Genomic DNA, 25,247 nt, shown 5'->3' with positions numbered 1-25,247 from the left:
CCAGGAGAGGAATTGCAAGGTCATAGGGTATTCATTTCTAGCTTAGGAGAGTTCTCCAGACTGTTCTCCACAGAGGTTGGACTAATTGACATTCCCACCAGCAGTGTAGGAGGGTTCCTTTGACCCCACACCCTCTCCAGCATTTGCTGCTGTCACCTTTCCTGATGTATGACATTCTCACAGGAGTGAAGTGATATCTCATTGTTGTCTTTATTTGCATTTCTCTGACAATCAGAGACTTGGAGCATTTTTTCATGTGTTTCTCAGCCTTTTGGATCTCTTCTGTGGTGAATATTCTGTCCAAGTCCTCCCCCCATTTTTGGATGGGGTTGTTGTCTTGTTGTTGAGTCTCACAAGCTCTTTATATATGTTGGTTATTAAACTCTTATCTGATATATGGCATGTAAAGATCTTCTCCCATTCTGTGAGGGGTCTCTTGGTTTGGGTAGCGGTTTCTTTTGCTGTGAAGAAACTTTTTAATTTGATGTAGTCCCACAGGTTTATACTTCCCTTAGTCTTCTTTGTAATTGGATTAGTTTCGTTGAAAATGCCTTTAAAATTTATGTGGAAAAGAGTTCTGCCAATATTTTCCTCTAAGTATCTGATAGTTTCTGGTCTAACATCCAAGTCCTTGATCCACTTGGAATTTACTTTTGTATTTGGTGAAATACAGTGATTCAGTTTCATTCTTCTGCATGTTTCAACCCACTGTTTCCAACACCATTTGTTGAAGAGACTCTGCTTTCCCCATTGAATAGTCTGGGCCCCTTTGTCAAAGATTAGATGTCCATAGGTGTGGGGCCTCATTTCTGGGCTCTCAATTCTATTCCATTGGTCATTTATTGCTATTATATTATTTATTATTTGGATAGAGACAGAGAGAAATGGAGAGGGTTGGGAGAGGTAGAGAGAGACACAGAGAGATATCTGCAGCCCTGCTTCACCACTCATGAAGTTTTCCCCCTGCAGGTAGGGACCAGGGGCTTGAACTTGGGTCTTTGCACATTATAATGGTGCTTTTAACCAGGTGTGCCACAGCCTAGCCCTTAAATTATTTCTTTATATGATAGAGACAGAGATATTTGGGAGGGGAGGGAAGAGAAGACAGGGAGAAACATCTGTAGCGCTGCTTCAGTGCTCATGAAGCTTCTCCCCTACAGGTGGGGGCCAGGGGCTTGAACCAGGGTCCCTATGCGTGTTAACATGTGCACTCAGCCAGGTGTGCCCTTTCCCAGTCCCTGGTCACAGTTGTTTTTTTTTTTTAACATTTTAGTTTTTTTAAAATATTTATTTACTCCCTTTTGTTGCCCTTGTTTTATGGTTGTAGTTATTGTTGTCGTTGTTGTTGGGTAGGACAGAGAGAAATGGAGAGAGGAGGGGAAGACAGAGAGGGGGAGAGAGAGACACCCGCAGACCTGCTTCACTCCTTGTGAAGGGACTCCCCTGCAGGTGGGGAGCCGGGGACTTGAACCGGGATCCTTACTCAGGTCCTTGCGCTTTGTGCCACTTGCGCTTAACCTGCTGCGCTACCGCCAGACTCAATTTTTTTGTTTTTATATTTATTCCCTTTTGTTGCCCTTGTTCTTTTATTGTAGTTATTATTGTTGTTATTGATGTTGTCATTGTTGGATAGGACAGAGAGAAATGGAGAGAGAAGGGGAAGACAGAGAGGGGAGAGAAAGGTAAGACACCTGCAGACCTGCTTCACTGCCTGTGAAGTGACTCCCCTGCAGGTGGGGAGCCAGGGACTCATCCTTATACCAGTCCTTGGTGCTTTTCACCTCCTGCACTTAACCCGCTGCCTGACTCCTGGTCACAGGTTTTTAACTTGAAGGGCCCCAAGGTGCCAGAGAGTATACAAGGAGGCAAGTCCTGCAGCCCCTACCCTGACTCAGGCAGCCCTCCTGTGTGAATTCCCCTAGGCTCAGTGTTTCAGGTTTCATAAGGGGATAATGGAGGTCAATGAGCACAGGCTTTTCTGTGGGGATGTAGGAAATGTGAAGGTCTCAGGCCTGGGGGATGGTAGGGGAAGGCATCATGAGATGAGATCCCTGCCTGAGTGGAGTCTGTGGTAGTTCCTGCTTCCCTGTTGGCCTCATCCATACAGATCCACAGAACTGGGCCTGGGCTGGGTGCTCCCAGTTAAGTGCATATACTACCAAGCAGAAGGATCCAGGTTCAAGCACCCACTCCCCACCTGCAAGGGAGATCCACTTTATAAGCAGTGAAGCAAGTCTGCAGGTGTTTATTTTTCTGTGCCCCTCTCTATATCCCTCTCTTCTCTTAGTCCTATCTATTGAAAACTAGAAAATTCAGGGTGGAGGGTAGATAGTATAATGGTTATGCAAAAAGACTCTCATGCCTGAGGCTCCAAAAGTCCCAGGTTCAATTCCCTGATCACCATATGCCAGAGATGAACAGTGCTCTGGGAAAATAAATACATTAATTAATTAATTAAATCTAGAGTACTATTTGTGGGTATTTGCTGGTCATTTTCGATCAACTTGATAAAAGGCAAAGAGACCTATCAGGGTTTGAACTGACCCTTTTCATGCCTACTCTGGGGTCTATAGGAGGCTGGAGGGGGCCCCCTGGTGTACTGAGATGTATATAGCATGCCTAGTTTACAAGTTCTGCAAAGTCTTTTCTCCTAAACACTTTCACATCAGTCTTAAAATAATCTTAAGCACGTCAGATATTAAAATCACACCAGAGGTAAGGGGAAATAGCACAATGGTTATGCAAAGACTCTCATGCCTGAGGTTCCAAAGTCCCAGGTTTAATTGCCTGCTTCACTATAAGCCAGAGCTCTAGCATCTTTCTCCATCTTTCTCTCATTAAAAAAAAAAAAAACACAAATATATATATATTTTTAAATCACACCAGAGACCACACTCAACTGCCCTTCCAGAATCCACTATGCCACCTCCCAGACCACACTACCCTCCCAGAATCAATCTGGTTCTAGAACCTTGTTAACTCCTGCTTCAGTTTCCTTCCCTCAGGCAGAAATAGAACTGGCTATCTCTCCCCTCAGAAGATATATATATATATATATATTTTTTTTTTTTTAAGATTTCTGAGGGGAGGTAAGGGGCAGGGGTAGATAGCATAATGGTTATGCAAAGAGACTCTCATGCCTGAGGCTACAAAGTCCAAGGTTCAATTCTACCAAAGCTGATATATGCAAATAATGGTGGTCCGGGAGGTGGCACAGTGGATGAGTTCAATCCCCGGCAGCACATGTACCAGAGTGATGTCTGGTTCTTTCTCTCTCTTCCTATACCTCTCATTAATTAATAAATAAAACATTAAAAAATAAATAAGAAAACTATATTAAAAAACTGAACACAGCAACATTTTGTTGTCTTTTTTACTATTTTTATTTATTTATTGGATAGAGATAGCTAGAAATTGAGAAGGGGGAAGGGGCCAGGCAGTGGTGCACCTGGTTAAGTGCTCACATTACAGTGAGCAGGACTCAGGTTCAAGCCCCAAGCTTCACAAGCGATGACACAGGTCCGCAGGTGTCTGTCTCACTCCATCTCCCCCTATCCTCTCAATTTCTCTGTCTCTATCAAATAATAAATAAAAATATATTTTTTAAAATAGTTTTTAAAAAAGTTTAAAGAAAGAAATTGAGGAGATGGGAGAGGGACAGAAAGACACCTGTAGCATCACTTCACCACTTGTGAAGCATCCCCCTGCAAGTGAGGGGTCTGGGGACTTGAACACGGGTTCTTGAGCATTTATAACATATGCACTCAAACAGGTGCCCACATTATCTTTTCCTCTTTTTTAATCAGAGCAGTCCTCAGCTGTTTTTTTTTTTTTTTTTTTTTTTTTTACCTCCAGGGTTATTGCTGGGGCTCATGAATCCACTGCTCCTGGAGGCTATTTTTTTTTCCCTTTTGTTGCCCTGGTTGTTTTATCATTGTTGTGGTTATTATTATTGATGTTGTTATTGGATAGGACAGAGAGAAATCGAGAGAGGAGGGGAAGACAGAGAAGGGAGAGACACCTGCAGACCTGCTTCACCGCCTATGAAGTGACTCCCCTGTAGGTGGGGAGCCGGGGGCTCGAACAGGGATCCTTAAGCCGGTCCTTGTGCTTCCTGCCACGTGTGCTTAACCCGCTGTGCTACCGCCCGACCCCTTCAGCTGTGGTTTATGGTGATGCTGGGGGCTCTTGTTTAAAGCTCCTCACCTGCCCCTTTTGTTTTTGGCAAAACAAAAGCAAACAAACAAACAAAAAACCCTTCAGGCTTAAGACTCCTTTGTATAAGCACTATGCTGTGTCCCCATCCTAGCAATATATATATATATATATATATATATATATATATATATATATTTTTTTTTTTTTTTTTTTTTTACCTGAGCACTGTTCAGCTCTGGCTTATAGTGATTTACAGGGGATTGACCCTGGGACTTTGTAACATCAGGCATGAGATTCACTTTGCCTAACCATTATGCTATGTACCCTCCGACCCCAGCAACATTTTTGTTAAGTTTAAAATTATTTCAAGGTAGTTGCCTGAGAAGTGATGTACTGGCTGGAATTTTAGACTTAAAAGTTTGATATCAACAGTTCAATCCCTGACATTGGATATGCCATAGTAATGTTCTGGTTTCTTTGTTTCTCTTTCTTCTTCTGATAATAGGTAAATTTAAAAAAAAAATTTAATGTTCTATTTATTTATTCCCTTTTGTTGCCCTTGTTTTTTTTTTATTGTTGTTGTTGTTATTAATGTCATTGTTGTTGGATAGGTCAGAGAGCAATGGAGAGAAGAGGGGAAGACAGAGATGGGGAGAGAAAGATAGACACCTGCAGACCTGCTTCACCGCTTGTGAAGCAACTCCCCTGCAGGTGGGGAGCCAGGGACTCAAACCAGGATCCTTATGATGGTCCTTGAGCTTTGCACCACCTGCGCTTAACCTATTGCACCACAGCCCGACTCCGAATGGTTCTTTTTTTAAATATTATTTATTTTCCCTTTTGTTGCCCTTTTTTTTTTTTTAGTTATTATTGTTGTTGTTATCATTGTTGGATAGGACGGAGAGAAATGGAGAGAGGAGGGGAAGACAAAGGGGGAGAGAAAGAGAGACACCTGCAGACCTGCTTCACTGCCTGTGAAGTAACCACCCTGCAGGTGGGGAGCCGGAGGCTCAAACCAGGATCCTTGTGCTTCATGCTATGTTTGCTTAACCCACTGTGCTACCACCTGAACCCCAAATTAAAATTCTTAAATTTTAAGACAAAAAAAAAGTCTTTATGGGACCGCAGATACCATAAAGGGAGAATACTAGACTATTGTGGCTGAGGCCACAGAGGCTACAGGTTTAATTCCTGGCATCATTGTATGCTGAGCTGAGCTCTACTGCTCTCTTACTCATAGAAATAATTAAAAACTTTTTCCAAAAAGAAAAGAGAAAGAAAAGAAACTTTAAACTTGGAGGGTTGGGTTGTAGCACAGCGGGTTAAGCACACATGGCTCGAAACTTAAGGACAGCGTAAGAATCCCAGTTCGAGTCCCTGGCTCCCCACCTGTAGGGGGGTCGCTTCACAAGCAGTGAAGCAGGGCTGCAGGTGTCTTTCTCTCCCCCCTCTATCTTCCCCATCTCTCTCCATTTCTCTCTGTCCTACCCAACAACAATGACATCAATAACAACAACAACAATTATAATCTCCTCACTCTTTTCCCATTATGTTGGGGGCCCAATAGCCAGGGTCCCACCTGTGGCTCTCTGTCCATCGCCTTTGAAGACACTAAATCAAAGCTTGAGAAAAATTCAGGAATCAACTTATTTACAACAGCATTTTAATAAAAGGCAAACAACCACAGCCCTTTGAGTCTCTACCCATGCCCCACTGGGGTCAGGGTTGCCCAGGCTCTCTGTACCCCAGCACGTGGGCATCCCAAGATGCATGGCACAGCCTAAGCCTCTCCCAGGCTGCCTCCAACACAGCAAGGGTCCCCCTTCCACCATGTGTAGGGAGGAACACCAAAGTGTCACGGTCAGGATCTATCGACGGTTTTTGTTCATAAGAGCCGAGGGTATGAGGATGGAGAGGCAGTGCTGTCTTACAGAGCAGGGACCTCTTGTGGGGGGCTCCCCAGCTGCACCTGCTCCTCTTATTTTGGCAAAACAAACCCCCCCAATGCCCCCAAACCCAGGAAGTTTCAAGAAAAAAAGTAAACAACAGGAAAGGGGAAAAACTAACATCAGCAGCAGCCTGTCCCAGCAAGTAGTGAGGGTGTGTGACTGACCTCTGCTACAGCATACACACGTCCTCCAGGCACAGCCACTGCTGGCTCTTCAGCCACTCTGACCCACACAGGTCAGCAGAAGGATGGGGCACTGTAGGAGGCACCCCATTATTTAGTGGCAGTGGCAGGAGAGAGTCATGCCCAATCCACCCAGAATTGGCAATGGGAGGAACCAGAGGAGGCACAGTGCATCCTGGGCTAAGAGCTCTGGAGGAGGCAACAGAGGGGTGAACTGGTTCCCCATGTAGACACTTTAGACAAGTGACCCCCAAGTAGAGCCCTGCCAGCTGGTGGGAGCACAGGGCAGAGCTGAAGCAGCTAAGACCCCACCCCAAGATGGTTTATGAAGGCCCCATAAGAATGTGCACAGAGTAGGCCGGAAGAACCTTCTGGGTTGTTTGTTCCCCAGGGTAGGATATCATCCTGCTGGTAGATGCTAGTAGCACATCCGCCACCCATGTGCTCTGCCACATCCATGCAGTGTCCATGGGCTACTCCACTCCTTGGAAAGCAACAGGGAGAGCAGAGCGTCTGCAGGCCCAACTGGCCAGAAATTACCCATAGAAGTCTGAAGTTTGTGCAAAGTCACCCACCCACCCTGACAGCACAGGAAAGGGTCCCGGACTGGGCAGGGGAGAGGCTGAGAAGCGAGGCTGGGCCACAGGGTCAGCAGAGGTGCTGAGACAGCAGAGGGAGGTCTTTGTTTCCAGTGGGCCCATGCAGTCACAGCATTGCTAGTTCCTCAGGGCAGCGAGCCTGCAAACCAAAGAGTTGCATCAGGAAGTATGACAGAGACAAGACACAACCATCAAGGACCCATCCCCATGCCAGCTTTCAATATGGGCATTTCCTCTTCCTCAGAGTGTGCCATTAGAAAAAGACCCCCATATCTGGGGGCCAGGGAGAGGAGTCATATGGACATGAAGTGAGCTTGCCAGGTCTGAGCTGCTCATAAAGGGGTGTATTCTTCCTGGAAGAAGCAGTTGCCCAGGGTCAAAGCTTCACTTCCAGGGAGGCTTTCTTCCCTCCAAGCCTACCTGCGTGACAGCTGGTCTTCCTGGCTGCGCATGGAGCTCTCGCCCACCGCAGAGGCCCCCTCAGGCAGCTGGCTGAGTTGGTCCAGCACCTCTAGCCCGTTCTCCTCAGCAATCTGCATGATGAGACTGTCCACCTGCTCCTGTGGTGTGGTCAGTGTGGTGGCCGAGCTCATGGAGTCCTCCATCACCTAGAACAAGTTCAGGCAGTTAGATTAAGCCCTGGCCTCCATTCTGGCTACGCTGTCCCAGTCCGTCCTTGTTATGGTCACCCACCCTAATTCTTATTCTGACCACTTTCTTTTTTTGTTGCCTCCAGGGTTATCAATGGGGCTCAGTGTCTGCACTACGAGTCCACTGCTCCTGAAGGCTATTTATTCCCTTTTGTTGCCATTGTTGTTATTATTGTTGTTATTGCTGTCATTGTTGGATAGGACAGAGAGAAATCGAGAGAGGAGGGGAAGACAGAGAGGAGAAGAGAAAGACAGCTGCAGACCTGCCTGTGAAGCTACCCCTGCCCCTGTAGATAGGGAGCTGGGGGCTTGAACCGGGATCCTTATGCCAGTCCGTGCACTTTACACCATGTGCGCTTAGCCTGCTGCGCTACCACCTGATCCTCTCTGGCCACTTTCATAGGCACACAGTGATCTGTACTTTGGAGGCCACGGTGTCCACATGGGAAGCCATCCAAAGCCAGTTCACACCTCTCGTGGATGGCATGGTTCCTGTCTGCTCACTTGAGTCCCAGCTTCCTCTACCCTTTCAGCCCTCAACCTGCAGAGGCACCTCTTGATAAGGACTGTTCAGACAGCACCCTTGATAAGTGCCTGCCCAGCCTATGGTCTCCCTCTGACCTGTTGTACCTTTACTTCCGGGGATCAGGGTCCCTATAGAGGACACAGGTGAGCATCTCACAAGGTCACAGGTACATACCGATGTGTGTACATCCAGATTCTGCACCTGCTGCTCGAATCTGTCCATCACTGCCGAGACCTTTTGGAGGTCCATGGTGCTCAGTGCTCTGTCCAGTGCTTTGGTCACCTGTGCCATATTCTTGGTCACCTGGCACAGATAACATGAGGGCAAGTTAACATCCTCACCAGCAGACCCTTCCTGCCAGAGCCAAATTGCACTAAGCAGGCAGGACCCCAAGAAATTTTCCCAGTTAAATCACAGACACAGGAGACACTGACCACAGACACTCAACCTCACTAGACTCGCATTGGCATTCGTTGGACACTCACCCCCTTCATGGTCACAGCTGTCTGCACTTTGGAGGCCACGGCATCTACACGGGAAGCCATGCGGAGCCAGTTCACACCTTCGTTCTTCTTACGGATGGCATTCTCAGCATACACACGGGCACACTCAACATTTTTCTGCTGAAGGGCCTGGAGTTTGGGGGTAATGGTGGTCAGGGGAACCCAGTCATGTGTACAGATTCTGCTGCCAGGTCTGGTCTTTATTGGGGTGCTCTCTATTAGCAATCTCCTTCCACGAACTTCTGGCAGATCTGGAGCGGAAATGTCTGAGCAAGCAGATATCCAGTCCCAAGCAGAGGAGAGAGTTCAGAGTGTTAGTGCCACACACTCAAGTTCACTTACCAAGAATGAGAACAGCAAGTTCAGAGTGTCAGAAATGAATAAAGGACACAGCGAGTGAAGAAGAACAATGGCAACACATGATCTATCGGCCAGGGAAGCCTAGCCCTTGGGGGAAGTGGAAGGAGGCATCTCCTACAATTAGAACTGGGTAACCCCACTACCCTGGCCTCACCCCAAAAGAAGTAGCCAAAGTAGAAGCTGTTAAGGAAGGTAGCTGAGCCCAGTCCACAGTGGCCCCACCTTTTTCACTTTTGCTTGCTCCGTCTTAGAGTCTTTCTCAGCCTTCTTGGCCAGCTTCTCCAGCTGCTTTGCTGTGAACTGAGCAGAAAGGGGACCAGGTGAGATGAAAGGACTGTCCACTGTCCTCCACTCAGCCCACTTCTTCAGCCCCTGCACCCCAAGATGTGTGTCTGGCATCCTCACAGCCTAGGGAGTTCAGTGGGGACGCTCACCTGCATCTCTGAGGTTGTCTAAGCCAAAGGGCCTTGACAGAATTTCTAAATTGCCTTTCCTCTTCCAGAGATCCTAAGCCCAGCCTTGCCTCTGAGTGGAAAGTCATGTTGATGGTACTCTACTAATGGACAGGTTTTAATTCACAGGAAACCAGACACAATGTGTTTCAAGCAGTACAGAATGCTAGGTGAAAATCCCAAAGTGCTTTCCTCACAAAACATCATGTTCCTGAGTGTGGCTGGGCAACAGTCTCCTGATATCAAACCGGCAACTCCCACTGCTGCACAAAGCCCAGTTCTTGCTAAGTGCCTGGGATCCAACCTCCTTGCTTCTGTTCCCTGGCCAATGATGTTCACCATGTAACTGCCAAGGCACCCCACTCCAGTCCTGGTCAGAGTGGACCCTGACACCCTGCCTAGTCAGACCTTCTCTGATCAGGAATCAGGGCAGGATGTTTGGACAACCTGGAGGAGGCAGCCTCCCCAACCTACACTGAGGTCCCCTCAGTCCACACCTGCCCACCTAAGAGAACCTACTGACTCCTGGGGGACTCCATAGACCTGAAATAGGACCCTTCTGTGTTAGAAAGAGCTTCCATCTGCCTCCAGCTCAGGGAAAAGCCCAGCCTTTCCTGGCCCCCAGCCCTGCCTGAACACCTGACAGTCACCCTTCCATGGCTGGTTGGAAGCCAAAGTACTGAGGCCTCCTGGCATACTCTGCCTGCCTCCCAAAGCTGGTGTGATGGAAGACTGTTCCAGAGTAAGCCTGTCGTTTGTGCACATGAATCCTATCCCATCATTCAGAACTGTGGGAGGGAGCCAGCAAGAGGGGTTGCTTGGGTAATGTCCTTGCTTTGTCATGGATACAACCTAGTGCCACCATACTGAAGGAAGCTTCAGTGTTATAGTGCCTTTCCCTGTCTATCTATCTGAAAAGTAAAGCTGGAGAGCAGTGAAGGACCAAAAAAAAAAAAAAAAAAACTAGTGTAAGGGGGCTGCAGAGATAGATCAATGGAATGGGGTGCATGCTTGGCTTTCTGTGCAGTCAACATTCAAGCCCCAGCTCATATGGGAAATGCTATGGCACTGCAGGAAGTTCCAATACTGTGATGTCTTTCCATCTATCTGACAGAAAAATGGCCTACCGCAGAGGAGTCATGATTTACAAGGCCATGGCTATGGTAATAAAAAAGGAAATGGAACAAGAAGCACAAAAAGACTGAATGTGGATGGGCATTAAGGATTATGCACACAATGTATCACTATACCCTGTGATAACAATAATCTTGTAAGTTAAAAAGTGTGAAGTAAATATTTCCTCAATAAAGTGGCATTAAAGAGGGGCAGAGAAGTGTGTATAGACTCTCCTAAATTAACCAGGAAACCACATTGTCCCAAAGAACAGAATCACTTAACTGTCATAAAGCTCATCTGCATGTGAGTTGAAAGGAACTGGACAGGGGGTCAAGCAGTAGCACAGCGGGTTAAGCGCACATGGTGCCAACTGCAAAGACCAGCTCAAGGATCCTGGTTCGAGCTCCCGGCTCCCCACCTGCAGGGGAGTCGCTTCACAGGCAGTGAAGCAGGTCTGCAGGTGTCTATCTTTCTCTCCCCCTTTCTGTCTTCCCCTCCTCTCTATTTCATTCTGTCCTATCCAACGACAACAACATCAGTAATAACAATAACAATCACAACAACAATAAAACAAGGGCAACATAAGAGGAAAAAAAAAGTTAAAAAAAAAAAAAGAAGAAAGGAACTAGAGAACTGGACAGAGTTTTACGTGTGTTGTGAGACATGAACTGTTTTCCTTAAAGATAACATGCTCTTGGGGGCCAGGCGGTAGCACACTGGGTTAAGTGCACATAGTACACAAGGATCCTGGTTCGAGCCCCTGGATCTCCACCTGCAGGACGGAAGCTTTACAAGAGGTGAAGCAGGTCTGCAGGTGTCTGTTTTTCTCTCTCCCTCTCTATCTTCCCCTCCTCTCTCAATTTCTTTGTGTTCCTACCTTATGTGTATTTTTTTTTTAAATGAAAAAAGATGGCCTCCAGGAGCAATGGATTTGTAATGCTGGCACTGAGCCCTGGCTATAACCCTGGAAACAAAAAACAAAACAAAAAAAAAGTAACATGCTCTTGACTAGGGAGATAGTAAGGTGTGATCTGTGCAACAGAGTTTCATGCCTGCAGCTCCAATCCCTTGGCACCACTATAAGCCAGAGGTGAACAGTGTTCTAGTATTTTTCTTTCTTACTTTCTTTTTCTTTCTCTCTCTCTCTAGTTGTTGTGGCTCAAGTCCAGCACTACAAATCAATCTACTACTCCTTGTGGCCTTTTTTTTTTTTTTTTTCCATTTTACTTGATAGGACAGAGAGAAATTGAGAGGGGGAGGGGAAGGTAGAGAGAAAGACACCTGAAGAGTTGTTTCACTGCTTGTGAAGTGTCCCTGTTGCAGTAGGAAGCAGCAACCTAAACCTAGGTCCTTGTATATATTCTTGTGTATAGTAATATGTGTGCTTAACCAGGAATGCCACCGCCCAGCCCCCCGTCTCTATTTCTTTATTTATTTTTTATTATATTTACTGGATAGAGACAGCCAGAAATCAGGATGGAAGGGGGTGGTAGAGAGAGAGAGAGATACAGAGAGAGACCTGTAGCACTGCTTCACCACTTGCAAAGTTTTCCCCCTGCAGGTGCAGACCAGGGGCTTGAACCTGGGTCCTTGTGCACTGTAACATGTGCGTTCAACCAGGTGCAACAACCAGCCTGCTTTTTGGATTTTTTAAAATTATATTTATTTTTGATTGGATAGAGACAGCTAGATATTGAGAGAGGAGGGTACAATAGGAGACAAGAGAAAAAAAGAGACACCTGCAACACTTGCAAATCTTTCTCCCTACACATGGGGACTCCTTTTGTGAATGAATTCTGGAGTCATCTCTATGCAACCAAGACAGGAAAATAAAATAAAATAAAATGCTGATTGGGGTAGATACCATATGGTTATGCAAACAGACTCTCATGCCTGAGGCTTTGTCAAGTTGCAGGTTCAATCCCCTGCACCACCATAAGCCAGAGCTTAACGGTGCTCTGGTAAATAAAAAATAAGTAAATAAATAAATAAATAAATGCCATGAAGATGGCTTAAGGATCCTGTTGTCAGTGTGAGCATTTCACAGAGATAACATTACCTGAGTGTGACTGACACCATACCCCAGTGATTGCCCCCAGGACCTCGGCTTGACCACTCAATACATACCTTCAACTGGAACAAGGTATCTGAAAGAGAGGAAAGGGTTAACGGTTTTAGGAGCCATGAGACAGGTGCTGATGGCTCTACTCTGGGACCAGGACCTTTGAGAGAAGTTCCCACAACAGGGTAGGAGATGAACTCGGGCTCCTGCTCTGCTCCCCGGGACAGAGGCCAAGCATATGCAACGCCCCGTGAGCGCCGACTTCTTATAGGCAGAGGTGATTTTAAGAATTGGGGTGCACGTAGAGGACGTCATGTTTGGGGCTTGAGGCTGAGGGAAGGGTTCTAGAGATGGGTGTACAGGGTAGGGGTACATAGCATAACAAACAGTCAAATAAGAAACTATACCTAGTATCTTAAACGGAGAGAGAGATGGGTGTACATAATAATGTAACTTTTCAAAGACCCGGAGAGTCTATTCCACTGAACCAGTCTCAGAAACTGACAACTCTTTTTTTTTTTTTCTCCAGGGTTATTGCTGGGCTTGGTGCCTGCACCAAGAATCCACCGCTCCTGGAGGCCATTTTTTCCCCCTTTTGTTGCCCTTGTAGTTGTAGCCTCATTGTGGTTATTACTATTGCTATTGTTGATGTTGTTCGTTGTTGGATAGGACAGAGAGAAATGGAGAGAGGAGGGGAAGACAGACACCTGCAGACCTGCTTCACCGCCTGTGAAGCGACTCCCCTGCAGGTGGGGAGCCGGGGGCTCGAACCGGGATCCTTGTGCTTTGCGGTCCTTGCAAAGGTGGTTAAGCGCCACCTGCGCTTAACCCACTGCGCCACCGCCCGACCCCACAACTCTTTTTTTATACACTTTCTCAACATGGATTAAAAAAAATAATAGCAGATTAATGAACCTGATGCAGGGAATGGGGCTCGGAGTGAAGGAATTTGTTCGGGGGTCTCGGAATGAAGGGTTCAGGCTCGGGTACCCGGGGTCTGCGGCAGAGATTCAGGTCCCGGGTCCCGGGTCCGTCGCCCGGAGAGGATTTGTTTCGGGGCCGAAGATCAGGCCCCAAAGCACAGTATTCAGTCCGGGTCCGAGCTGAGCGCCGCCCCTCCCCTCTCCCTCAGCCCTCTCCTCCCCGCAAGACTCCCGAGCCCCTCACCGTCCATATTCGAAAAGGCGGCTGCACTCGGGAGGCTGCTGAGCTGCTGAAACGGGCCCGTAGCTGTCGATTTGGACAGCTCCGCGGCAGGAACTTCCGGGGCGCTCACTTCCGGCTGCTACGGCTCTCGCGAGAGGCGGGCGTCAGCTGCGTCGCCTTGGAGACGCGTCTGTGAGTTATCCCCGCGTGGGGGGGTGGGGGGGCCGGAGCCAGTCGGCGCGGGCTCCTTATGGGCCTTTCGAAAAGCAAATCTAAGTTTTCTAAAGGTACAGGGCCGCTTCCTGCCACCTTCGGTGCGCCGCTATCTGCGTCCCGGCCCGGGGATATCTGCTCTGGGATGCGAAGGGCCCCAGTCTCCCTGACTGTCCAGTAGGCACCCCAAACGGACCGTCATCCTGCAGGAAGCGCAGATTTCATTCATTGTCCCTGTGTTTCAGGTGAAGAGCAGGAGTACACTGATTCATGCTCAAAGTGCAAGAGCCAGGTCCCGAAATGGATAAGGCCTGTCTACAACATCTTGCCCAAGAAATGGTTGGATTCATCCATGAAAGGTAGGAAATCTACCTTGGGGACTTCTGGACGAGACGAGACGAAAGGAAACCTAAGGAGAAGGATGCTGGTAGTAGGGCGGTGTTAGGTCTTTAATACAGGAAGTGAACATGCAGAATTCTAGGTGGAAAACACAAATCAAATAGAATTCCCTAAGGGGGGAGTTGAGCTGTACCGCAGCTTGTTAAGCGCACGTGGTGCAAAGCGCAAGGACCGGCATAAGGATCCCGGTTCGAGCCCCCGGCTCCCCAACTGCAGGAGGGTCGCTTCACAGGCGGTGAATCAGGTCTGCAGGTGTCTTTCTTTCTCTCCTCTGTCTTCCCCTCCTCTCTCCATTTCTCTCTGTCCTATCCAACAACAATGACAGCAGTAACCACAACAACGATAAACTACAAGGGCAACAAAAGGGAAAATAAATAAATAAATGTTAAAAATTAAAAAAAGAAATTTAAATTTGCACCTGTGTGGTACTACGTCTGATCCCCCAACCGTGCATGTTAGAGTTCCATTCTAGAGCTTTCTCTCTGTCATTAATCAAACAAATAAAAGACTGAGAAAATAAATAAATAAAAGATTGAGGAAAAAAAAGGCTATTCAGGGATGCTGAATATCTTTTGGGTGGACTGTCATTTTTCTCTTCTCCTTTTTTGTCTCCAGGGTTATCTCTGGGGCTAAGTGCCAGCACTATGAATCTGCTGCTCCTGGTGGCCATTTTTTTGCATTTTATTCGATAGGACAGAGAGAAATTGAGAGGAGGTGAGAAGATAGGGGCACAGAAAGATAGACACCTGCAGACCTGCTTCACTGCTTGTGAAGTGACCCCCACCCTGCAGGTGGGGAGGTGGGGAGCCAGAGCTCGAACTGGGATCCTTATGTAAGTCCTTGCATTTCATACTATGTGCGCTTAACCCAGTGTGCCACGACTTGACCCCCCATTTTTCTCTTTCTTTCAATTATATATATATATATGTGTGTGTGTGTGTGTTATATAATTTATCCTTCACACTAGTATAATTCACTGAAAGACAAAGAGGGAGCAAAAAAGAGGGAAGGAGACACACTCTAACTGCTCCTCTGCTTCTCATGCTTCTTTTATATGGTGGCCGGGAGCTCAAAGCCAGGTCTTCATGCACATAAATAAAGTGTGTGCTCTGCCAGGCGAGCCCTCTTCTGGCTTCCGTGGACTGTCATTCATTCCGCAGTCCAGACAAGAGGACCTGGCAACCAGTTTCAGGCTGCGTGCCAGATGTGTAAGAAGGATATAGAAGGGGCGGGGGGGGGGGGCACATGGTAGCGCAGCAGGTTAAGCACACATGATGTAAAGCCCAAGAACCGGTGTAAGGATTCTGGTTCAAGCCTCCAGCTCCCCACTGGCAGGGGGGTCGCTTCACAAGCGGTGAAGCAGGTCTGCAGGTGTCTTATCTTTCTCTCCCTCTCTCTGTCTTCCCTTCTTCTCTCGATTTCTCTCTGTCCTGTCCAACAATAATGACAGTAATAATAATAACAACAATGAAGGGAATAAATAGCCTCTAGGAACAGTGGATTCATAGTGCAGGCACTGAGCCCCAACAATAACCCTGGAGACAGAAAAAAAAAGAAGAAAAGAAAAGAAAAGAAAAGAAAGGGGACTGGGATATGGTTCAGTCTGTACTTTGTTCAAGGGCCTGACTTTGAGTCCTTGGTCACCACATGGGAGCCCTACACAAAGAGTTTCACAAGAGGTGTAGCATTCTTGTGTCTCTACTTCTTCTTCTCTCTCTCTCTCTCTCTCTCTCTCTCTCTGCCTTTCACTCTCTATCTGAACAGAAACAACAAAAAAAAGGAAGATTCTGATGGTTCTTTGCTTGGCCACAGGGATTAAGAAGGATATAGAACTGAAATGAGAACCAAGAAGATAGCACAGTAGTTAAGCAAAAAGCTTTCATGCCTGAGACTCCTAGGTTTCAGGTTTAATCTCTTGCACCACAATAAGCCAGAGCTGAGCAATACTCTGATTAAACATCAGAACAGGTAGTCGGGTGGTAGCACAGTGGGTTAAGCGCAGGTGGCGCAAAGCTCAAGGACTGGCGCCCCCAGCTCCCCACCTGCAGGGGAGTAGCTTCACAGGCGGTGAAGCAGGTCTGCAGGTGTCTATCTTTCTCTCCTCCTCTCTGTCTTCCCCTCCTCTCTCCATTTCTCTGTCCTATCCAACAACAACAACATCAATAACAACAATAATAACTGCAGCAATAAAACAAGGGCAACAAAAAGGGAATAAATAATTTTTTTAAAAAATTAAAAATCAGAACAAAAACAGCTAGTGAGGCGCTGACACAGTGGCAAACTTATTCACTTGGTAACAGTCCAGTGTGAGCTGATCTTTGGGTGTAGGTTGCAAATATGAAATCTGCTATAAGGTTTGCTCCTGTGGATTTGTGGAAAGGAAACTGTTAAATAATGAAAATTAAGAAGGTATGGGGGCTGGGTGATGGTATGCCTGGTAGAGTGCACATTTTACAGCGAACAAGGTCTCGGGTCCAAGCCCCTGGTACCCATCTGCAAGGTGGAAGCAGTGCAGCACTTGTCTCTCTTTCTCTCCCCCTCTTTATCTATATTGCCCTCTCTCCTTTCGATTTCTGTTTTTATCAAATCAATTAAATATTTTAAAAATTCTAGGAGTGTATGTTTTGGAAAACTTTCTCCAAAACAAAGGCTACAAGTGAGTAGGGGGACCTAGCATAGATCTGTTACAATAACTGGGTAGAAATTGCAAAAGGGTCCTCAAGGCAGAACCAGCACATCATACTGTCTGATGGGAAAAGGACAAGTGTCAGAAATCATGAGAATGAGTAGCAGTAAAACAAGCAGGGCTGGAGGTGGGGGTATAGCATAATGGTTATTCAGAGACTCATGTGTGAGGCTCCAAAGTCCCAGATTCAGTCCCAGGCACCACCATAAACCAGAGCTGAGCAGTGCTCTGGTAAAAATAAATAAATAAAATTAAAATTAAATAAGCAGGAGCCAGGTGGTGGCACACGTGGTTAAGTGCACACATTACAGTGCGCAAGGAACTAGGTTCAGGCCCCTGTTCCCCACCGGCAGGGGGAAGTCTTCACAAGTGGTGAAGCAGGGCTGCAGGTGTCTCTCTTGCTCTCCTCTTTTTTTTTTAAACTTTTTTTTTTTTCCTCCTGGGTTATTGCTGGGCTCAGTGCCTGCACCATGAATCCACCGCTCCTGGAGGCCATTTTTCCCCCTTTTGTTGCCCTTGTTGTAGCCTCGTTGTGGTTATTATTATTGCCATTGTTGATGTTGTTCGTTGTTGGATAGGACAGAGAGAAATGGAGAGAGGAGGGGAAGACAGAGAGGGGGAGAGAAAGACAGACACCTGCAGACCTGCTTCACCGCTTGTGAAGCGACTCCCCTGCAGGTGGGGAGCCGGGGGCTCGAACCGGGATCCCTAAGCCGGTCCTTGCACTTTGCGCCACATGCGCTTAACCCACTGTGCCACCGCCCGACCCCCTCTTGCTCTCCTTCTCTAGCTCTCTCTCTCCTCTCAGTTTCTCTGTCTTTATACAATAATAAATAAATTAAAAAATAAGTAAAAGGCATAAAGTTTTTTTTAAAAAATTAAATGAACAGGGGGAATGGAATGATGGAGAGGAGTCATGCACAGGCTGCTCTAGGTGTGGGCACATGCTCTACGAAGGGCAGGAAACATTTGGAAATGAGGGCTTTGGGCTTGGGAATGAGACTTGGAGTTCAAATTCTGATTTAGGGACTCATTGCTTAAGGAGGGAAGTTTGCAGGAAGATCTGGGTCTTGGAACGAGGTTTGGAAAATGCCAGCACCTCTTGAAATTCTTATGACTGCAAATCACAGGGAAAAAAGTGGTTAGATATCGGTTAGATGTAATTTCACTGCTGAGGGTTTAGTGTCTTCAGACAAAGGAAGGATCATGGGCAGACTCAGGTTGGGGAGGAGGGTTTTTTTTGTTTTTGTTTTTGTTTTTGTGGCATGACAGGACATCAAAGTGCACTACACTTTGGCATGCTCACTATTAACAGACCCCACGAGCTGGACAGACATCACACATACCTGGATACATAGAGTGGCATTGCTGTTGGCTCCGTGTAAGCCAGGTCTTTCACCAGAGGAACTCAACTGACAGCATCTCCAGATGGGTTCAGCTGCAAGTGCCAGGGTTGGATCTCGGCCCTCAAGGGAAGACACCAGCAGTGCCAGCTCCTCATTTCAGGAGTGGCCAAGAAGAGAGAGAAGGAAGGGAAAGGTCAGAGAGCAAAAGTGAGCATAGTTTCAAGAAAGAGGCAAATAATGTGATTTTTCCAGGTAATGGAGCACCTCAGAATGAAGAACAAGGCCTCAAAGCATGATGGTGAGTGAAGAGGCCTGATGTGAAGCCACATGTGTTTGTATTTAATTTCTGTGAAAGGTCCATCAAAGAAGCAGATCAGTGGTGCCTAGACCACTGGGGGTGGGACTGGCCACATTGAGCACAAAAAATCTTTTAGGGGGAGTCGGGTGGTAACACAGTGGGTTAAGCACAGGTGATGAAGAGCATAAGGACTGGCATAAGGATCCTGGTTCGAGCCTCCAGCTCCCCACCTGCAGAGGAGTCGCTTCACAGGTGGTGAAGCAGGTCTGCAGGTGTCTGTCTTTCTCTCCCCATCTCTGTCTTCCCCTCCTCACTCCATTTCTCTCTGTCCTACCCAACAACGACGGCGACATCAAGAACAACAATAATAACTACAACAATAAAACAACAAGGGCAACAAAAGAGAAAATAAATATTAAAAAAAAAAAACTTTTAGGGATGGCAAAGATGTTCCAAAAACTGTGAATGGTGGTCCAACTCAGAAACTTTATTCAAGATCAGTGAGTTGTATGCTTTAAATAGGTGACCTTTGGAGTCAGGCGGTAGCGCAGTGGGTTAAGTGCACATGGCGCAAAGCACAAGGACCAGCATAAGGATCCCAGTTCAAGTCCCCAGCTTCCCACCTGCAGGGGAGTCACTTCACAGGTGGTGAAGCAGGTCTGCAGGTGTTTGTCTTTCTCTCCCTCTGTCTTCCCTTCCTCTCTCCATTTCTCTCTGTCCTATCCAACAACAACATCAATAACAACAATAATAACTATAGTAATAAAACAATAAGGGCAACAAAAAGGAATAAATAAATATTTTTTAAAAAATAGGTGACCGTTATGGGGCATGTACATTTTACCACAATAAAACTGTTAAAAAGAGAGAGAGAGACGTAGATAGCATGGTTACGCAAAGAGAATCTCATGCCTAAGGATCCAAATTTCCAGCTTCAGTCCCCTGTATGGCCATGAGCCAGAGCTGGGTAGTGCTCACCTGGTACAGCACACCCTCCCATGTGCAAGGATCTGGGTTATCGTCCCTGGTGCCCACTTGCATGGGGCAAAAAGCTGCACAAGCGTTGAAGTAGTGCTGCAGCGCCACTCTCCCGCACCTCTCTTTTTCTCTATCTCCATGAGAAAAATAAAGAAAAAATGGCCGCCGGAGCAGTGCAGTCATATAGGCACCAAGCCCCAGCAATCACCCTGGTGGTAGAAAACAAAAAACAAAAACAAACACTATAAAGAGATTAAGGGGTCCGTACAAGGATCCTGGTTTGAGCCCCGCCTCCCCACCTGTAGTGGGAATGCTTCACAAGCAGTGAAGCAGGACTGCTGGTGTCTGTCTTTCTCTCTACTTCTCTATCTTCCCTTCCCCTCTCAATTTCTCTCTGTCCTATCCAATAAAAAAAAAAAAAATGGAAAAAATGGCTGCAGTGGATTTGTAATGCCAGCACCAAGCTCCAGTGATAACCTTGGTGGCAAAAAAAAAAAAAAAAAAGTGAAAAGAGTGGTTCAGGAGGTAGCACAGTGAATAAGCATTGGACTCTCAAGTGTGAGGTCATGAGTTCAATCCCTGGTAGCACATGTACCAGAGTGATGTCTGGTTCTTTTGGTTCGTCCTCTCCCTCTCCCTTTCTTTCTCCTATCTTCTTCATTAATAACTAACATCTTTAAAAAAGAGATTGAAAATAAAAGGTGCCACTGAAGGACTGGCTGGAATGGCTTTGCAGGACTGCATGGAGGAAGAAGAGAAGAGACACAAGATGCCTGGCCAGGAAGAATTATGAAGTAGAGAAGAACACCTTCCCTTTCACATTAGTGTTGTAAAGCTAAGGAATTCCATTATTTGGAAAGGCCAGCACTTTTAAATTAACTTAAAACTATGAAAGTGTGGGGAGTCGGGCGGTGGTGCAGCAGGTTAAGCGCAGGTGGAGCAAAGCACAAAGACCGGTGTAAGGATCCCGGTTCGAGCCCCCAGCTCCCCACCTGCAGGGGAGTCGCTTCACAAATTGTGAAGCAGGTCTGCAGGTGTCTGTCTTTCTCTACCCCCTCTATCCTCCCCTCCTCTCTCCATTTCTCTCTGTCCTATCCAACAATGACAACAACAATAACTACAACAATAAAACAAGGGCAACAAAAGGGAATAAATAAATAAATTAAAAAAAAAAAAACTATGAAAGTGTTAGAGTGAAGGAGTTCCTGAACTTTTACCTTTGAAAATTGTGCATCTAGGGAGTCGGGCAGTAGCGCAGTGGGTTAAGCGCACATGGTGCAAAGCGTAAGGGTTGGCATAAGGATCCTGGTTCGAGCCCCGACTCCCCACCTGCAGAGGAGTCACTTCACAAGCGGTGAAACAGGTCTGCAGGTGTCTATCTTTCTCTTCCCCTCCTCTCTCCATTTCTCTCTGTCCTATCCAACAATGATGACAACAGCAACAGCAATAATAACTACAACAATAAAAAACAAGGGCAACAAAAGAGAAAATTAACAAATAAATATATAAAAAAATGTGCATCTGAACCTTCATTCCTCTCTTGTCTGTGACCAGCTCAGTCTCTCCAAAGTAGACGGTGCAAGAAGTCTGTCCCACTGTCGTCTTTGAAAGAGGGCACTAGGGTTGGTGTTAGATAACATAATGGTTATGCAAAGACTCTCATGTCTGAGGCTAAAGTCCCAGGCTCAGTCCCCCCGCACCACCATAAACCAGAAAAAAGAAAAAAAGAAAGAAGGCATCTAGTATTTACCACTGCAATGAAATGTTTGTATACATTGGTGTTTTTTTAACTGTATACTTTTCTTTTTTTAATTTTTTAAATTTATTAGAGACAGAAGTTGAGAGAGGAGGGGAGGATAGAGAGACAAAGAGACATAGAAACACCTGCAGCAGTGCTTCATCACTCAGGAAGTTTTTCCCTTGCAGGTGGGGACCAGGGGCTTGAACCTGGGTCCTTGTGCACTGTGATGTGTGCCTTCAACCAGGTGCACCATGGCCTGGCCCCACTGTACCCTTTTCTTTTTCCTAATCCCCACAACCCATTCCTTTACACCACCTTAACAGTGCCTGCTTCATGGAAGGAATGCCTTTCTCATACTTATTAAATACCTGGATGTCTTTTTTCTCTCTTTTTTTTTTTTTCTTTTTCTAGAGAGCCTTGGTGTAAAGAGAATATCAAGCATGACGAATGGGTTCATCCCACAGATCATCGTTACTAGACCCTCCACAGAGACTCTACGCAGCTGTAATGCCATTGAAGAAGAGCAGAAGACCATTAGGGAGACAGCTGAATGTAGCATCTACTGCCGACATAGGAATCCCAGTACAGTAGATGCTTATAATTTACAGGACAAAGAATAAAGTCATGCTCCAGTACCTGTGTCACTCACTGGTTGATGACACAGAAGGGTGCCCTGTGCCTGTTCAGTAGATGAGGTCACAGTGTTACCTTGGTCTCATCTTTCCCAAAGCAGCTGCCAGCTTGACAGAGAGCAAGAGCAACCCACTTTAGAGAGAACCAGGGGGGCAGGTGGTGGCGCACCTGTTTAGTGCACATATTACACTGTGCAAGGATGCAGGGTCAAGTCCCTGGTCCCCACCTGTAGGAGGACATCTTCACAAGTGGTGAAGTAGGGCTGCAGGTGTCTTGTCTTTCTATCTCCCCCCTCCCTTCTCAACTTCTGTATCTATCTAATAATAAAAATAAAATAAATATTTAAAAGAAAAAGAGAACCAGTTATCCTCCATTGGAACTGGTGGGCCACGGGAGTGATGAACCCAATGATCTTCCAGGTGGCATTTGCTGGCTCTTGTGGGCAGTGAAAATCTTTCCTGTTCATTACTGAAGGCTCCTGGTATAAGTACTTGGCAGCTATATTGATGAGATGTCCCCCATTCAGGGGCGGGGGGATGTCAGACTCAGAACTAAATTTGAAGGTGTAATGTCACAGAACAGAATTGTACAGTTACCTCAGAGGGGCCCAAGGACTCCTGTAACACACACACACACACATAGAGAGAGAGAGAGATTGAGATCACCTAGTTATGTGTATTATTACAGGGTCTGGAAATCTGGAAGAAGGAAGAAGGGGGATGAGGCAATCAGAGCGGCCCTGGGAGAAGTGAATTCATTTACTTGTTTGTTTTGCCTCAGGGCTATCGTGGGGCCTTGGTGCCTACACTATGAATCCACTGCTCCTGCAGCCATTTTTTTTTTCAAATTTTTTTATTGGATAGGACAGAGAGAAATTGATAGAGGAGGGGAAGATAGAGGGGAGCAAGAAAGACACCTGCAGACAAATTTGCTTCACCACTTGTGCAGGTAGGTAATGGAGCTCAAACTGGAATCCTTGTGTGGGTACTTGCACTTCATACCATGTGTGCTTAACCTGGTGCACTACCATCGGACCCCTGAAAAGTGAACTCATAACCTCCCATCTTTCTGGCTATGGCTTTGGATGGTGTAGGACAATTCTATGAATTGGAGCCGCACTGTTGTCAGGTACTCCCTCTACCGTTCCCCCATTACCAGCAGCCCTGGGGCAAGCTCCAGTATGGCTAAAATGGGATGTCACACATTCATTCTGGTGAACAGTGTTACCTGAAGGGTGAGCAGTAGTCTTCACATATGGTCTCTGTGTCTTGTTTGCTGGTAAAAATATTTCTTTTATTTTTTATCTTTATTTATTGGATAGAGACAGCCAGAAATCGAGAGGGAAGGGGGGGGATAGAGAGGAAGAGAGACAGAGAGACACCTGCAGCACTGCTTCATCACTCATGAAGTTTCCCCTGCAGGTGGGGACCAGGGACTTGAACTTGGGTCCTTGCTCATTGTAACATGTGCACTCAACCAGGTGCACCACCACCCAGCCCCATGAAGATTATATCTTTATAATGATTATATAATGCAACTGACTTTCAACCAATTAGCTTTTGCTAAAACCTGTAAATAATAAATCTCATGTTGACATTGTGTGCGGATTACTAGTATCACTGCTTAGACTTATTACATTCTGACTGCTACAAGGAGATATTTACATAAAACAAACCTGTATGAGTGGGGATTTGGTCCCCTAGGGTAACTCACCTTTATAACAGCCACTACACATCTTTTAATGTTTTATTAATGATTTAATATTTACAAGACTATAAGGGATATAATTGTACTAGGTGTGCTTAACCTAGTGTGTCACTGCCTGGCCCCGAAGGAGTATTAATTGTAATAGAAGTATAATTCTATACAGTTCCCCACCACCATGTATCAGTGTTCCATCCCCTCCATTGGAAACTTCCCTATTCTCTATCCCTCTGGAAGTATTGACCAAAATTCTTTTTTTTTTTTTTTTTTTTTTTTACCAGAGCACTGCTCAGCTCTGGTTTATGGTGGTGTGACGGATTAACCTGGGACTTTGGAGCCTCAAGCATGAAAGTCTCTTTGTATAACCATTATACTATCTACCCCCACCCAGGGACCAAAATTCTTTAAGGGGTGCAAATGTGGGAGTTCGGGCTTCTATAATTGCTTCTGTTAATTGGTTTTCTGCTGGTCAATCCATACCCCTAGTCAATTTCTATCTTTCCCTAGTGGGGTAGGGCTCTAGAGAGGTGAAGTTCCAGGAAGCATTGGTGAGGTCATATACCCAGGGAGTTCAGGATGGAATCAAGGTAGCATCTGGGACTTGGTGGTGGCTGAAATGCAGTAAGATGGAAAACGGGACAAAATGTTTAATAAACAGGAACCATAAAGTAGGAATAAAGCAGATGAAAGTAGGGATCTTCAGGTAGGAGAAAGCTGTCTATTTAGGAATGTTCCTAGAAGCCTATGTCTTTATACTCTTTTAAAGTTTTAAAAAATATTTATTCCCTTTTGCTGCCCTTTTTATTATTGTAGTTGTTGTTGTTGATGTCATTGTTGGATAGGACAGAGAAAAATGGAGAGAGGAGGGGAAGACAGAGAAAGATAGACACCTGCAGACATGCTTCATCACTTGTGAAGTGACTCCCCTGCAGGTGGGGAGCAAGGGGCACAAACTGGGATCCTTAAGCCGGTCCTTGCGCTTTGCACCACTTGCACTTGACTGCTGCACTACTGCCCAACTCCCTCTTAATTTTTTTATTTTTGAGAAACAGCCCGAAATTGAGAGGAAGGGGTATATAGAGAGGGAAAGAAACACACCTGTAGCACTGCTTCTTCCAAATTATATTCCTTCTTCCAAATTATATTCCACTTCTTCCAAATTATATCCTTCTTCCAAATTATATCCACTTCTTCCAAATTATATTCCTCCATGAGGATAATTTCTGGAACCATCCGTTCCACCCTGGTTCCATGGCTGCCAGTTCTTAGCAACATCGCCCCGCCAGATATTCGTCGGGATGCGGCATCATCTAAGTTCATTTCCCACGTCTACGTTCGACCGGACCCGCCAATATAAGCGGATATCTTCGCCCACCCTGTTCAACGCTTGACGTCTTGTCACCCAATCTGGTCCCCTACGCCTACACTGAACTTCTCTGTTCCAGACTCTTGGAAACAGAGTTGGCAGTCAGCTGAGGTAAAGAACAAACACCTCATCACAGACCCCTGCAAGCGTCAACCCGGCTTTAACCTAGCACGTTATGAT

The 25,247-nt window shown here is 46.3% G+C and overlaps 2 protein-coding genes across 4 annotated transcripts; one reads left to right on the top strand and one right to left on the bottom strand.

Moving 5' to 3' along the window:
* Positions 1-5,804: 5,804 nt before the first annotated feature.
* Positions 5,805-13,833, bottom strand: CHMP1A (charged multivesicular body protein 1A). 2 transcript variants are annotated; one of them, XM_016191876.2, is made up of 7 exons: positions 13,725-13,833; positions 12,623-12,642; positions 9,150-9,227; positions 8,550-8,696; positions 8,239-8,367; positions 7,309-7,496; positions 5,805-7,027 (listed from the first exon to the last, which is right to left on the bottom strand). In XM_016191876.2, the coding sequence occupies exons 1-7, from the start codon at positions 13,729-13,731 to the stop codon at positions 7,006-7,008; spliced, it is 591 nt and encodes a 196-aa protein (XP_016047362.1). In that variant the 5' UTR covers positions 13,732-13,833; the 3' UTR covers positions 5,805-7,005. The 2 variants fall into 2 exon arrangements, with proteins under 2 accessions (XP_016047362.1, XP_060040983.1); XM_060185000.1 differs by lacking the exon at positions 9,150-9,227 and having other exon boundaries at positions 13,725-13,820.
* SPATA33 (spermatogenesis associated 33) lies at positions 13,402-21,999 on the top strand. 2 transcript variants are annotated; one of them, XM_016191663.2, is made up of 3 exons: positions 13,911-13,990; positions 14,162-14,275; positions 21,776-21,999. In XM_016191663.2, the coding sequence occupies exons 1-3, from the start codon at positions 13,954-13,956 to the stop codon at positions 21,982-21,984; spliced, it is 360 nt and encodes a 119-aa protein (XP_016047149.1). In that variant the 5' UTR covers positions 13,911-13,953; the 3' UTR covers positions 21,985-21,999. The 2 variants fall into 2 exon arrangements, with proteins under 2 accessions (XP_060040985.1, XP_016047149.1); XM_060185002.1 differs by lacking the exons at positions 13,911-13,990; positions 21,776-21,999 and adding an exon at positions 13,402-13,895 and having other exon boundaries at positions 14,162-14,278.
* The last annotated feature ends 3,248 nt before the right edge of the window (positions 22,000-25,247 follow it).

The sequence above is a fragment of the Erinaceus europaeus genome, chromosome 2 (assembly GCF_950295315.1).
Source record: "Erinaceus europaeus chromosome 2, mEriEur2.1, whole genome shotgun sequence".
In the NCBI taxonomy this organism is placed as follows: Eukaryota; Metazoa; Chordata; class Mammalia; order Eulipotyphla; family Erinaceidae; genus Erinaceus; species Erinaceus europaeus.
This window is presented reverse-complemented; position numbering and strand designations above follow the sequence as displayed.

Excerpts from the sequence above, each read along its gene's own strand:
- CHMP1A (XM_016191876.2), bottom strand. Across the intron at positions 8,368-8,549 it reads CAGCTGTGACCATGAAGGGG|GTGACCAAGAATATGGCACA; the intron begins GTGAGTGTCCAA and ends TATCTGTGCCAG. Across the intron at positions 7,497-8,238 it reads ATCTGGATGTACACACATCG|GTGATGGAGGACTCCATGAG; the intron begins GTATGTACCTGT and ends AACTTGTTCTAG.
- SPATA33 (XM_060185002.1), top strand. The coding sequence starts at position 13,525 with ATGAAGGGTTCAGGCTCGGGTACCCGGGGTCTGCGGCAGAGATTCAGG.